We start from the raw sequence: 16,228 nt of genomic DNA on the forward strand, positions 1-16,228 counted from the left end.
TGCACCATGCAGGGACTCCACTTGCTGAAGGGAGTACATGCATATGAAGAAGCAAATGACATAGGTGATGTTAGTACATGAGAAAGTATAGGGCAGCGGTTCTCAACCTGTGGGTCTCAACCCCTCTGGGGTCGCCCAATTCACAGGGGTCGTCCAATTCATAACAGTAACAAAAGTACAGTTATGAAGTAGCAACAAAAATAATTGTACAGCTGGGGGTCACCAAAACATGAGGAACTGTATTAAAGGATTGTGGCATTAGGAAGGTTGAGAAACACTGCTATAGAGTCTTTAAATTTGTGTGAATGTCAAGTAATGTTGTAGATTTAAAAATATGACCATGTTATATAGAAGCTTTCCAAAAATAGTGAATAGAAAAAAAGTTGCTCATAGAGAATAATACTGAGTACCATCAACTTAGATCTTGATTAAATACATTCATATTGCTGATAAAGGTTGCAACTGGATTGTTTTGTGAAGGATCTCTTCGAGGCAGCAGGCTAAAGCCTAAGGTACCTAAATTAATGATACAATATGCTGTACCCATTTTCTATGATTGACATGACATTTAATAATTTGGAAATCACAATAGAGGGGACCAACTTAAAGGTGTTTTGATCTTTGGCTTTCTTTTTCATTTTTATTCTTTGATAACTGCTTGAGGTTTTATCTTTAGATGCACCATGAATAGGATTAACAAGGACACAACTTACAACCATGTGGAACGTTATTTTCATCCATCGTGTTATTATTATGTCTCCACTAAAATGATGTTTTGACAAATCTTTTATGTATTTTTTGGCTTTTCATCGAGAAAGAACCATTTGGATTAGAACTACTGAAGACAGTATTCATTATCTAAGACCTCAATGATAGTGCAACTTGAAAACATTTCATTTTAAAAGGTTTATATTCATACATCAGAAATACTAAAGTTAATCAAAAGGAATGTATTTTTTCCTTGATAGTTCAGGTTGTGTTTCTTATAAGATGAGGCAGATAAAAGAAGATAGGACTTAACACAGAAAGAGCTGTTTCACAATGCCCATAATAATTTATTCTTAGAAATACATGGTAAAAAGAAACATCTCAGCCTCTCTGCTGGATTGCAAGGTCCTTAGAATTAGAACATTTGTTTCCTGTTTGTTATGCACATTATAAAGGACAACCTTGGCTCATCAAATGTAATTTCTAAATGTTTGGTAAATTAATGATAACATAGACTCAAAGGAAAAGAATGTGCCCCTTTCCGCACCCTTGTTCCTTCTTACTCAAAATAAGGCTTAATGATCCTTAACTTTGATCTCATGTTTGTCTCTTCCGGTATCTTTGTGATTATAACTTAACACGTTAAAAAGAGAAGCCCTTAGTGGATAACTCACAGTAATCAAGAGATGCTTAAGGAAGCCGAAAAGGTAAAGTTCCTGTCAAGAATAACTTTCTTTGTAGGAAACATATCTTTCCAGACAGGCTGGAGCCAGATACCCAACAGCAGAGGAGGTCTGCAAATCAGAAGCCACCTTTGACACCCCTCTTTCTGGCCCTGCCACCAGGTCAGTGATGAGTGATTGTCCTTTCCTCTTAGGATGTTCTGTACATTTTGTGGAATCATTCGACCATTTGGGCTAATTATGCTCATAGCTAATGAATTTCTTACAAGTGAGTTTAAAGACAATGAATAGTTGATCATCAAATTTATGCATCAAGTAGCAGTTTTTAAACCTTCAAATTATAGTTATTTATAGTCATTTCTTATTCTGTATTCACAATTAAACTCCCTTAAAAATAATTAAGGTATTTTAAAGATTCATAAAATGACGTACTATTAAAAATCGATTCATGGATTTGAAAAAGAAAATTGTATTAAAATTAACTCATCTTAACTAGTTATAAGATGCCTGATAAATGTACAAATGTTCTTGACATAATTGATGTATGTGTGGATTGTGATGAGTTGTGTGAGCCCCCAATAAAATGATTTTAAAAAACCAACAAAAGACAACAACGGCAACAACAAAAAGATGCCTGAACAGGATCCAATTTGAAGCATTAAAAAGGATAAGACAACAGTTTGAAAAAAAGCTCCTATGCCCCTATGTGAGCGGCATGGCTTCTGCTCAAAGTGAAACCTGGACAGACATCAACTCTACCAAATTTATGGTGAAACTTGAGTGAAAGAATGGTGAAATTATTCATGCTTTCTAAAAAGGTTATGGGAAATGCCCCAAAATAAGTCAATTTACAAATAAATAAACTATTTTGAGAAAGGATGACATTATATTTAGCATGAAGCCCTTAAAAGCCAACCATTCACATCCATTTGCTAAGAAATAATTTTGTTTGTACCTTAAATGAAGAGGGTTCACAAAACAGAAATTATATCTAACATTATATATATTTCAATTGGTTTTGTCCACATAATTCTGACTGAAAAATTAAAGTCGAGCAAACTCTTTGCTTGATAGGTATCAAACTGCTTTGCCCAGATGAACTGCAGATAAGAGCAAAGCATTCAGTGAAATGTTTAAACTAGTAGGGTCAAGATTTTGAAGAATATAGTTCTGAAGACAAAACATAATCAGAGCAAGGCTGACCAAGAGGTGGAAGTGGACTAGTCAAGATCAAAAGTCTTGGTAAAAGTTTTTGATGATGCCCATGGCATTTTGCTTGTTGTCTTCCTAAAAGGCCAGAGAACGGACCAGAGAATGATGACATGTGCTAATTATGAGTGTTTGGAAGATGTTAGCCAAAAGTTTACCAGAAAGACACCCTGGAAAGTTCACCTGAATCCTTCCTCACCACAACGATGCTCTTTCTTATTCCTTTCATTAAAGCAAGAGCCATTTTTAAAGTGCCTTGATGGAAAAAATCATTGGGCATCCATCCACCCTGGCTCCTTCTGACTTCTTTTTGTTTCCTAATATTAAAAATATCTTAAAGGGGACCCATTTTTCATCATAAATAATGTAAAAACAAAAGACTGCAATGAGATAGTTAAAGTTCCAGGATCCTCAGCTCTTTGGGAATGAACTAAATGGCCGATATCATTGCTTACGAAAATGTTTTGACTTGGATGGAGCCCATGTTGAGAAACAAAGTTTATATTTTTAACTTTTAATTCTATTTTCCCTCAAACTTTTTGAAGTCCCACCATATTTTATAGGGTTCGGGGTGAATGTTCACACAGCAATTTGGGTTCAAATTCACAGGTACTAATTACATTCTCCTCAGTGTGAGAGCATTCTCATTCTGTCTCTCCTACTCTTTCAGTTTTCACCCAGATATTTCCTTGCCCCTCACATTCTCCTCTTTGATATAATCCTTTGTTTTGTTCTGTTTTGTCATATGGGTGATTGCTTTATAACAGGACAATATTTATGAGATATATTTATTTATTTGTTATTTCTCAAGCCTCTCCTTTAACTGTTGTAATAGAAAATATTTGTATAGACATCCCCTACATTAGGTTTAATTTCATGATATGTTATCACAATAAGAAATTTCTGTTTTTAAGAATAAGGATTTCTTGCTCAGGTTAAATTAGTTCTACATCACAGAGAAGGAATAATCATAAATCCAACCATACATCAGGTGGTCTAAGGTATATTTATAATGATTACCTCTGTCAATATTATCATTCACATTTAAATTCCCTTAGATTTGCAAAGTAGATTACAACCGCCTTCCATCAATCTCAAAAACGCCCTTGTAGAGGTGAGATAACTGAGAGGGAGAGCTCATGTCATATCATGATAGAGGGGGAGCAGAACCTGACCTTCTGGCATTGGTTGGGGGTCATAGTTGGTATATGGGTGGATTATCTTCCATGCAAAGAATTTTTACCACACCCATATTCTAATGTTTTGAATCTGGGTTTCAGTGAAGTTTATTTCCTTACTCCCCATAACTGAAGTCTGTGAAAATGGCCAGAATTCATGAGATGTAGGAACAGTTACCTATATAAAGCTAACAATTCACAGAGCAGGATATGACTAATTCATGATTACTTTCCCATCACTGACCAACTTGGAGCATAAGACTGATCTTGACTTGGGGTTGAAAAATAGGATAGAGTTACATAAAAAGCTACTTTAGAAGAACTTCTCTAAGGACTAATAGGAAGCACAGAAACAGATCAAAGCAGCGAGAGTAGACTAATTTTAAGACCTTACCCTCCTCCCCAGTAACTCCAACAAGATCTTAGGTGGGTTTTTAACATTACTACCAGTTAGCAGTTACATATATAATATACATAGTAATATTTATAAAGAGATGACAGATAGACAAAATGACAGACAGACTAGTGAGATACTTAATCACATAAATATATGAAATATATATACATGTATATGAAAAATTATGCTTATATAAATCATAAATCTGAGTTTTTATATAGCAACAATAAAATACTATTACAGATATAAAGTCCACCAGTAACAATGGGAAGTTTCACAAATTATATATTAGATGATAAAGATCCTTAAGTGACCTATTCTGCCATTTCAGTGTTACTAGTACTAAGATAATATCAGAAGCTAAAGTCTACATTTAGCGCTGAAGTCAGATGATCTATTTTGTAAAACCAGAAACATTAATACTAATCACTCATTATAGGTAGCACCAAGAACTGCGTGCAGTTCGGTATGAACGTTGCCCGGCACAATATCCTGAGCAGACCTTGACAGAGGCCCTGCCCTGCTGGCATTCAGCCTCAGGGACTTTTTCTGTGGCACTCCAACAATTAGGAGAAACAAAAGCAAACAGGTAGAGAAGAAATGGTAACCGTATTTGTACAGCTTTAAAAATAATGTAATTTTATCAGGTCATAGAATTTACTTTGTAGCTCTAGATCAATGTTCCATCTGTGTGGATTTGCAAGGCAAAATAAAGCATTTATTTCTATTGCTTTTTATCTTACTATAAGACCGTGCAATAAGATGCTGTCCCTCAATGATATTTACTATTAAGTTTTGACAATTTGATCCCTCAAGTGTCTGTATGATATTAAATGCTGTTTTACTTAAATTACTATATTGAGGAAAGGTCTATATTAAAACTTAATTGAGATGAAAAAATTTTAAAAACTCAGTGTACGTCAGTATTCTATCAAACTAATGCTTTGTTTCAAAGAAAAATTATCTTTATAGGTAAAATTTTAATCATGTTACATAAAGCCATGGAAATAAGTTGTCTATTCATTATTTAATTTTATACTAAAAGTCTGGAAACACCAAGGCACGAAGTGAATAAATGATAGATTCACATGGACAATCATTTCTAGTGTTACTATTTTTCATGCAGTTTGAAAAACATTTATTGAATACAAAGACCACTTATTCAGAAGGGCTCTTCCCTGAGAGAAATATGGCTTTCATTTTTAAATATATTTGGGTTTTCAGTTGTCATTTATCTTTGTTGAGATGATCTTCGCCACAAAATAAAGAGTTCCTGCTCAGAGAGAAACCCACTGAGCATGCTCACCCCGGCTAGCTTGTTCCTTTACCTCTTACATACTTCCCTTCCTCCTGCCAATGTGCTGGGTGTTGTCAAGTCCAACAAAACATTTGATTTTACGTCAGTTAAAAAAAACTTAAAAATTTAAGATTATGGTTAACAGAGAAAAAATGCCACTTACTTTGCTTTAGCTTCCGCGTCCTCATAAGCTTTATTGGAGACATCATCCAATCCTCCAATCAAATGCTTGAAAGAACTGTAAGAGGAAAGTCGCAATGATTAGGGAAAGGCGCTACAAAGCAGTAACAAGGAAAGCATAGCCAGTGGGTTCCGACTACAGCTGCATTCAAACATTTTATCAGGACACATCTTTATGAAATATAAGTGATAGTTGTCCTGCTTAGAGTATACGCATGATGAGATCTGGGAACTCTTCAATCTTGTTCACCTCTAGGACTTCCATTCCCTAGAGCTGGGACTTGTGCATGTATATGCTTTGCCTAGGGATCGCTTTAAGAATCATCTGAGGTCTTGTTAAAATGTAGATTCTGGTGGAGAATATTTGGAGTGGATATTGTCAGTGTCAACAAAGGGTTAAACTGAATGACCAATTAGAAATCCCTTCCTTGAAATGTATCTGGGAAAAGCAAACAGTCCAAGACTTAGGTGGCATAAAATCTACAACATATTGATTGATATTCATTACAAAGCTAATATGTCATTTACTTCTCAGTTGAAATAATGAGACTGACTATCTGGAGTTGCCATGAGTCCAAATTGACTCAATGGCAGTGAGTTTAGTATTCTTTGGACCAACTGTGGCATGTCAAATGCATTTAAATTAATATTTGCTACTATCAGTTACTACTGAATTGATTCTAATTCAAGGTCACTCTACCTACGACAAAGTAGTACGACACCATAGTGTTTCTCATGCATGGCGTCACCATGAGTGGTAACCAACTCAATGGCAGCGGATATTTTTGGTTTGTTTTGTTTTGCTTGTTTGTATTAATTTGAATGAAAGAAGATCTCAAGGCTTTACGTGGTACATCAGAGTGGGTTTAAACTGCTCGTCTCTGGTTAGCAGGCAGGCACACATGATCTGCACCACCTGTGGGGTTGGGTGCAGCCTAGTGGACCCTGGTGGCCCAGTGTTCAAACCCTCTGCAGCCAAGCCCCGGACGGCTACTCCTGTAAGAACCATCACTTAGGAAACCTCTGGGGTGGCTCAGCTCTGACTTCAAGGACTGCTGGGGTGGGGGTGGGGGTGCCACCCACAGATCTTAAATCCGCAACCCAATGAAACTCATGCCTACTCCATTTGGGTCATGAATGAAGGAGCAAAAAGGAAAGTCTATGTTCAGAGCAGGCATTCAGATAATTTGAGTTCCCACGAACACTCTGGTTCACACAGGCATTGTTCTACATGCAGCTTGGAAGTGTGAAGCCTGGCAGGGCTTTTCTGCTTGCTCTCCATCTCTGCAAATCGACCCTGCTCGTCCTATCCAAATCACTGGGCATTGAAGATGGTGATATTGGGGATGTGGGTAGGAAATGATAAATGGCTGCAAGAAATTATCATTTTAAACTGTTTTAATCTCAATGCCTGTAAATTGATTTGTTTTAAAATAATAAGTATAGTCAGGTCCTGAAATACAGTTAATTGATTTAAATTTAAATCTTGCTTAGGCTAATAATTTTGTTAGTCAAACAAAAGACATACATGTTTTTTCTTTGAAGACCCACAGAGAGGAACTTGACATCCCTGCTTACGTCCATGAGCTTATGGTTGCATAGATGGTCAAAGTAACTGAAATGCTGGACTACACCCATACCGGCTGCCCTCATGTGGACGCCACTTTAGGGAGACTATTATGGCAGAGTAGAACTGTGTACTCTAGAGTCTGAGTTTTCAGTAGTAGTTACCCAGGTCTTTCTTCTGAGTAGTTCCTCAGTGGATTCAAACCACCAACCTTTGGGTTGCATCTCCCAATGCCTCTAGATCAGTGGCTAAAGTAAGAAAAACTGCCTTTAGAGATATTCTCTAAGATGATATAGGCTGATTCATATTATAAAGTAAACTATAATATTTCTTTTTCTGTGAAAAAAGAATACCTTGTTAATTTTCTCTTTTTGTGAATAATAGCAGACTTTAAACATAGAAAATGTAAGCTACGTGGTCAAGACAATTAAAGTTTTGCAGCACTTCCATTGCTACTCAAGAGTCCTGGTGACATAGTTGCAGGAGAAATATGGGGCTTTCTAGTCCTTTAAGGAGCTCTAAAGTTTCAGCAAGCTGAAGAAGCATTGGTAGTGCTCGCTTGTCTGTGTCAGAATATTTGGAAGACGGCTACTTGGCCAATTGACTGGAAGAGAACCTTATTTGTGCCCATTCCATAGGCAGGTGAGTCAAAGAATGCTCAGACTTTAGAACGATATAATTGATATCACACGCATGTAAATTTTGCTTAAGATCATCCAACAACAGTAGCAGCAATACATTGACTGGGAACTTCAGAGGTTCAGCCTGGACTCAAAGAGGACATGGAAAAGGGATATCACTGCTTATGTCAAATGGATCTTGGCTCAAAGCAGAAAATCCCAGTAACAAGTTTACTTGTGTTTGACGACATGAAGGCCTTTGACTGTGGGGAGCACAGAAACTGTGGATAACCTTGAAGGGAATGGGAATTCCAGAACACTTCATTGTGCTCATGGAGCACTTGTACTTGGATCCAGAGGCAGTGACGCAAAGAGAACGAGGGAATGCTGCATGGTTTGAGTCAGGAAAGGTGTGTCCCAGGCGTGTATCGTCTTATCATGCTTTTTCCGTCTCAATGCTGAGCAAATCATCAGAGAAGCTGGATTATAGAAAGAACAATGTGGCATCAGGGTTGGAGGAAGGCTTATTAGCAACCTGTGATATGACAATGACACAACCTTACTTGCTAAAAGTGAGGAGGACTTAAATAGTGGCTGCTGAGAATCAAGAACTGCAGCCTTCAGTGTGGATGACAATTCAATGTGAAGATCAAAATCCTTACAACGAAATCAATAGGCAACACCATGGTACCTGGAGAAAGGATTGACGTTGTCATGGAAACAGCAATCAAGAGATTAAAAGACATATTACATTAGATAAATCTGCTGCACAGGACCTCTTTAGAGTATAGAAGAGCACGGTGTTACTTTGAGGCCTAAGATGTGCCTGACCCAGGTCATGGATTCTCCATTGCCTCATCTGCATGTGACGTTTGGAAACTGAATAAGGAAGACAGTAGAAGAATCGATGCATTTGAAGTGTGGTGCTGGAGAATAATATGGAAAGGACCATCGTGAAAGGACAAACCTATCTTTTTTGGAAGGAGTAAGGCCAGACTGTTCCTTAGAAGCAAGGGTGACAGGCGTCATCTTACATTCTTTGGAGATGTTGTCAGGAGAGCCCGTTGCTGGAGAAGAACATCGTGCTTGGTAAAGTGGAGTGACAGCACAGGAGGGGAAGGCCCTTGAGGAGTTGGACTGACGCAGTGGCCGAGGAACAAATGGGAGGATGGCACAGGACAGTGCAGGGTAAAGTGGTATTGACAGAGAGGAAACGAAGAGTGTTTTGTTAAAAAAAAGAGAGAGAAAGAGCAAAAGAAGAACTTTAAAAAATTCTGTTACATTTTAAGACATCACGCTGTTAGAAAAGCTTACACTACTTTTAAATTCAAACAGAAAACAAAACAACAAAAACACACCACATACTTTTTCCCTACTCTCCTAGTTGTATTGATTTGACCTAAGGATGCTTTTAGCAGGAATGGTTGAAGAGTCAGGGAGTAAAGCAGTAAACACAAGACATAAATTGGAAAAATATGAAGAATTCTTTTTTATTTTGGAAAATCTGTTCAGTTCATGAGATTATTTTCAAATTCTGCAAATCACTCTTTGAAAATAAGGCTTTACATCTCTATTATCCATTTATACAAAAGTAAAATCATCTGGGCAATTGTGTACAATTTAAAGGGAGAAATCCTCTAACCTTGCTGATGAATTTAAAAGCTAAATCTGATTGTGGAAAACCAAAATGAGCATCTTAGATCTACTAATTAACTTATTTTATTTTCTGTTTTCTGCCTCCTCCTGCCCTTTAACCATAAAAAATGTTGATTCTGGGGGGTGCGGGGATACTTCTTGACTTTTTACAATAGTGGTCTCAGACGACGTTTGTCCTTTTTGTGACTGAACCCATTTACTTCAGTGTAATTTCCTCCAAATTCATCTGTGCTATGATGTGGTCTGAAGACTCGCTGTTACTCTTTAAACTTGTATGGTGTTCACTGTGTGGATGTAACATAATTTTGTGTTCCAGGATTTTTTGTTGATGGGTATTTAATGTGTTTCTATCATTTAGTCACAATGAACACTGCTACTGCAATCAGCATGGTGTGACTAGATCCATTCGTTTTACGGCTCCTATTTTTCTTGAAGATGTACCCAATAGCAAGATTGCTAGATTGTCTGGTATTTCTTTGAAGATAGTTGTAAGGAAGTGCTGTAGACCTAGAATTACAGCCCCCCAGCAGTGGATGGGGGTTCCCATCTCTGCACACCCTGCCAACACTTGTTGTTTCCTGTTCTTTAAAGAATTAACTGCTTAAATCAAGATTTTTTGTTAAATTTCAGCCATAGTCAATGACAAGTGTCACATCTTAAAAGAATGAACAATTATCTAAAGGATGATTTATTCGGGTCCATCAGGTTCCTTTATTTAAAACATGACCTCTATATAGTAATAAATATCTAATTTTTATCATTTTATCAGTACTAGGTGAACATAAAGGAAATGGCATATAATTAGAAAAAGACTTTCTATGACAAAATTATTTGGGGAATAAATTTCCTCTGAGCAAAACTTTTCTCCTTTAGAATAGTGGTAGTTTTAGAACGTTTATTCATTTTCTCACTCATACAATTCCTCTTATTATGGAAAAAATTTACAAACAATATAAGAAAGTTTAATAGGTTTAGTATTAAGGCAGCATGAGGACATTGGGCCTCCACTCAAGTACTCTCTCAATGCAAGAATACTTTCTTCTATTAAATTGGCATTCTATGATATGCTCACCTTCCTGACACAACCACTGAAGACAAAGAGGGTAAACACCAAATGTGGTGAAGAAAGCTGATGGTGCCCAGCTATCAAAAGATATAGCATCTGGAGTCTTAAAGGCTTGCAGGTAAACAAGTGGTCATCTTGCTCAGAAGCAAGAAAGCCCACATGGAAGAAGCACACCAGCCTGTGTGACCACAAGGTGCTGAAGGGATCAGTTATCAGGCATCAAAGAACAAAAAATTCATATCATTGTGTGCTCACCTCCCTGATATGACCGCTGATGACAAATGGGTGCATAAGCAAATGTGGTGAAGAAAGCTGATGGTGCCCAGCTATCAAAAGATATAGTGTCTGGCGTTTTAAAGGCTTGAAGGTAAATAAGCGGCCATCTAGCTCAGAAGCAACAAAGTCCACATGGAAGAAGCACTCCAGCCTGTGTGATCATGAGGTGTTGAAGGGATCAGGTATCAGGTATCAAAGAACAAAAATCATATCATTGTGAATAAGGGGCAGTGCAGATTGGGGACCCAAAGCCCATACTGGGAGGGCATAGGGAGGGTGGTTTGGAAAGGGGGAACTAACTTCAAGGATCTACATGTGACCTCCTCCCTGGGGGACAGACAACAGAAAAGTGGGTGAAGGGAGACATGGGAAAGAGCAAGATATGACAAAATAATAATTTATAAATTATCAAGTGTTCATGAGAGAGGGGTAGTGGTGAGGGAGAGGAAAAATGAGGACCCGATGCCAGGGGCTTAAGTGGAGAGCAAATGTTTTGAGACTGACAAGGGCAATGAATGTACAAATGTGCTTTACACAATTTATGTATGGATGGATTGTGATAGGAGTTGTATGAGCCCCTAATAAAATGATTTTTAAAATCACATTATTTCTCTAATCATAAGTAACTAGTGGTGACCTCCTTGTGTACTCCCTTTTATTTTGCCCTAGGTTTTTTATAATTGTTTATAGGGTTATAATCCTAAATTGCTATGATTAGCATCTTGATTTTTATCTGAATGTTATATCACCAGTTTTTACTTTTATTTTTTTAAACTCCATAGGCAATATTTTAACAGCTGTATAATAACACATTACATGGGCATGCGTGATTAATTAGCTACCCATCCATCTATCTGCCTATTTGTCTACCTACGCACACAAACATACATATATATATACTCACAGACACACATATACACTCATACATGTACATGTGCAGATGGAGGGGTATGGTTGCTAGGTATCAGACATCCATAAGGAGAAGCTTTAAAACATTCCTGGAAAAGTGGAATTATAAAACAATGGAATTTTTCCGTGAAAATCATGAGGCTCCCTTGTATATGTTTCTACTTTATATTAGGAACTAAACCTAGTAGATTTCTTTTCAAAATACAAATAGCCAGACTATAATTTTAGCTTTTGGAATTGGAACTATATGTCCTTTAAAAAGCAAATCCTTAGAGGAATACAATCCCAGCCAATGTTTGAAGCATAAACAAAGGCATCCTGCTAATATTTTTAAGTCTCATCAACTGGTAAGTCAATCATAATAATTAACTAGGCATTTTAATAAATAACTATGGGTGTGTATGTTCAAGCCATATTAATAGGTTCTGTCATTGTCTGTGTTCCTTTGCTCTAAACAATGAATAATTTAGGATACTGTGATAGGTATAATTGATGCTGTTTCAGAATTGATCACTCTTGGTGAAAGCGTGAACCAATTAGTGTTTCATTTTTCCTTTTTTAGACACTGTCAGGACACCTGCTATCTGTACGGACTCACATCAAACAGGCATTTGGGAAAGTATTATTATAGGTATCAAATGGCTTTTAAAGTATTTATTTAGGTCCTATGGCATTTGTGGATTAATAAAAGAGAAGATGTTGTTTCTATTCTATTCTAAAAGAGGTTATAACATGATGTTTAGAAATATTTAATAACTGGATGAGTAGAAACCATAAATTATTTGTATTGATACTAAGCATATAGGTGAGTGACAAAATCATTCAATTTTTAGAAAACACATTCACACTTATGTACATTTATAGTGTGGTAAAATGTTGAGTTTATCACATACTCTAGACCTAATCTCAGACTAAACGGAGACGTTATTGAGTAAAAAGAAATAATTAATGGGACCTCAAAAGCAAATAGTTGACATACTGACACTATGTGTAAGGAACCTTCTTCCTGTTAATGTTTCTTAGATTTCAAGACTCAACGTTAAGAAGTGCTGGTAAAGGTTTTAAGCATGTGTAGTAAAACGTTATCCGTAGACTATCTGTACATAAAAAGAAGTCAAACGGAAAATCTCTTTTTATTATTTCAGGCCGATAATTTAGGTATACTCACAGAGGTGGTAGGCGAAGAGGAGGGGGCAAATGAGGAAGGAGAAAGGAATGAAGGAGGGAAAGAGGGAAGGGGAGGAGAAAAAGGGACAGAATGAGAAACGACGGCCCTATTGTAGCAAGGATGAAGATGTTCATGGAAAATTTTCTTCAGCAACAGGAGTGAACGAGCAGTGCTTCTCATTCTAGGGATGCTGCTGCTCTGAGAACATTAGGGGGGAGTAGCTCAGCGGGCAGTAACTTCAGTTATCAGGATGCTTTCATTTTTTAGCAAATACATCATTTGAAGGGAGTTGATTACACAGCGGTATGTCTAAAAAATGTATACGGTAATTTTGTTCGTCAGTGTTAATTGATGGGACTTCATCTAGAGAAAACTGGGCTTTTAAATTATTAGAATGACAGTCCAAATGCAGAGATTGCATCACTGGGCTGGCAAAAATAATATTTATATAGCACTTTGGAGGCTATTCAGCACTCTTAATATTCAAAATCCATGCATTTATTTAATAATATTCTTCTGTAAATTTTTTGGAATGCTGTTTATAAATACTTAAAATAGAATCTTTTCAAATTCAAAACAGGATTAGGGAGGAACTCTCAAATTTATTTGTAAATAATTTCCCCTCCCCTTGATTACAGCCTTCAATAAGATAATATAATCTAATCATAGCAGCTAAATAAGATCATTTAAAATGAGGTTAAAAAGTCTTAAGTCTTAGACTAGAAACTATTATAAATACTTCCATAACATCTGGCAATATGTTTGACAAGAACTACCTTAATCCTTTGCCAAGTCGTCTTACCTAGAAAGATATTTATAAACATAACCCATTTCCCTTTCGTTACCTGAATCTGGGAGAAATCCTTTTACAAAGGTAGTTATGAAAATAAAGTAGAAAGTTATCATTTCAGGCGCGCTTGCTGCTGTAACCCGTGAGATTCCATAGCATAAATGCCTGCGTATCTGCTTCCCAAAGACCACACACTTGCCTGTGTGATGAATCAGCTCGACTCTGCACCCAGGAGGTTGTCACGGGCTGGAATGGTCTCAGAAAGCAAAACTCTATTTGGGGGGCTTGTTTTCAATTCACTAAGAAAAACTGGCTACACTTTAACTATGTGTAATTTATATTATTTCATGTTTAGAAGTGAATGCTTTCATAGGTACCATATTGAAAAATAATGATTGAACTAGGCCTAATGACCAAAGAAACAAAAATTAAGAGATGCTCTCAAAAACTCTATCATTGTGCTTTGTTGTTATTTGTGAGAAATGAAATGCTGATTTGGGATTAACCTACTTCCCGTTTTTCATATCAGTCAATGTCTTTAAGGTTAAGGATTTTGTTGGGCTGACTAGGGTGATTCTATGAGTCCATGAGATGGTCTGGTTTTGAATTCTAAGATTTCTTTTTTTCTGATTCCAACAGTAATGATGTTGAAATTCTGGAAGATACTGAAAAAACTTCAAGAAATAAATAAAAATTAATAACTTAACAACCCATTGTTAATTTGACATGTATTTTACCAGGTGGGAATATTATTGTCAGAGTATGAATTTGACTTTAGACTTTGGCTGCCCTTATGCAATAACCAACTCATCAGCTTACTGTACAAATAATCCAGTGAAGCGAGTTATATAGCAGCATCCTGAATTCTACAAGCTTCTTCAGTTTGAAATTGATCAGTCATGCAATCGGGATGCATTGATCATTGCTGGAGATTGGAATAGGAAAGTTGGAAACATAGAAGAAGGATAGGTAGTTGGAGAACATGACCTTGGTGATAGAAATGAAGCTGGAGATGGGATAATAGAATTTTGCAAGACCAATGACAAGTGATGGGCATTAAATATAGGGTGATTAAAATCTAGTACTAAGGATATTTTCAGCTGTTAAAGAAACGAGTTATGTACTTCATTGACTTTTAAAATAAGCAGACATTGATTGTTAATGCATCAAGTCAATTGTGACTCACGGTGATTTTTCCATGACTGGAGTAGAAATGCACCATAGGATTCCCTTGGCCCAGGTCAATGCAGAGGGAAGGGACGATCCCCAGCAGCCGTGGAATGTTTGCAATAATAAGTATCAGGAAGGGAGTGATCTCTGGAATGCTACTGGTCAGGGTGTAAGCAATGGATTCCTTCAAGTTATTAAAGGACAAACTTCCTCCGCTCCAGTCACAATGGAGGCAAAGCTGTCACCCAGAAGAATCCTGTCAGCAGCCTGCTTAAACACGTTGAAGCCGGAAGAAGCAGGAGAGTGCTTCTTCCGTGAACTATAAAAAATGAGCAGTTTGGTGCTTCACTGTTTTTCATTAGAAGTCTATTGCCGACGAATGCTTTTGTAAAGCAAAATGCCAATCAATGACTAGAAAAATAAACGAGAGACTTATAAGAACAAGTCTCCATTTTTACCATTAGATTCAACATACATGAAATCATATTTAAATAAAAATATCATAAAATAACACTTCTGCATGAAAAGAAAATGATTAAGCTGAGTGTATTGTCATTGAAAACTTGTAAATATGGAGTTAAAAAAGAGAGTGGCGATTATACTTGTTTTACAGTGATAACTAAATCACATTTTATGTGTGAAATCGCATTTCTCTATTTGGCTTCCATAGGCACAATTTGGAGGATCATGGTGCATCTCCTGATTTAGGCTTAAATGCACCACGTGTGCCTGCTCTAGCTTAATCACTTTTCAAAACGAGGTTGAATTAATTGATGGATATGTCACATGCAATGGATAATGCATAGTTACACCTTTATTTTCTGTTTAAAACACGAATAGGTGGAGAAACCAGTTATACAGGGGTATGTCCTTAAGCAGAGAAGAAACAATTTTCAAGTAATTTTTGTATGCTCAGACTTTTTCTATTTTTTATCCAAAATGGAATAAACATTTTTTTTAAATTCATCATTAATCCTTCATTAGGAGCCACTTCTATCCATTTATCTCATAAAATTATGGCTAAATTCAAATTAGTTTGTATAAAAATGATGGATTCCGAATTTCACACACTTTTGAATTACAGTTATCAAAGTAATATTTAAAGTATTTTACATTTAATATCCCCTTTCTTTGTATAAATAACTTGTATAACTTTCTTGCAAAATATTTTTACCTCATGAATTGGAAATAATCTATGGTTTTCACAGGTCTGTGGCACAAAAGAACAAAACTTATGTCTCACCATGTTCAAAAATATGAGTCCACATCTTGCCTTTAGATGTCTCAGCAATTTTAATTTGCTATAAAAATTTGTAAACTGTGATTATCTCTTCACAAAGCAGCAACAATTTTC

At 36.5% G+C, this 16,228-nt stretch overlaps 1 protein-coding gene across 2 annotated transcripts in view; it reads right to left on the minus strand.

The window, feature by feature from the left end:
- The window catches only part of PRKG1 (protein kinase cGMP-dependent 1), a 1,325,949-nt gene that overhangs the window by 118,562 nt on the left and 1,191,159 nt on the right, over positions 1-16,228 (minus strand). For both annotated transcript variants that reach the window (XM_075534995.1, XM_075534994.1), the window contains exon 9: positions 5,636-5,710. In XM_075534995.1, coding sequence (XP_075391110.1) covers positions 5,636-5,710 — 75 coding nt within the window. The remainder of the gene's footprint in view (positions 1-5,635; positions 5,711-16,228) is intronic.

The sequence above is a fragment of the Tenrec ecaudatus genome, chromosome 16 (assembly GCF_050624435.1).
Source record: "Tenrec ecaudatus isolate mTenEca1 chromosome 16, mTenEca1.hap1, whole genome shotgun sequence".
Taxonomy (NCBI): Eukaryota; Metazoa; Chordata; class Mammalia; order Afrosoricida; family Tenrecidae; genus Tenrec; species Tenrec ecaudatus.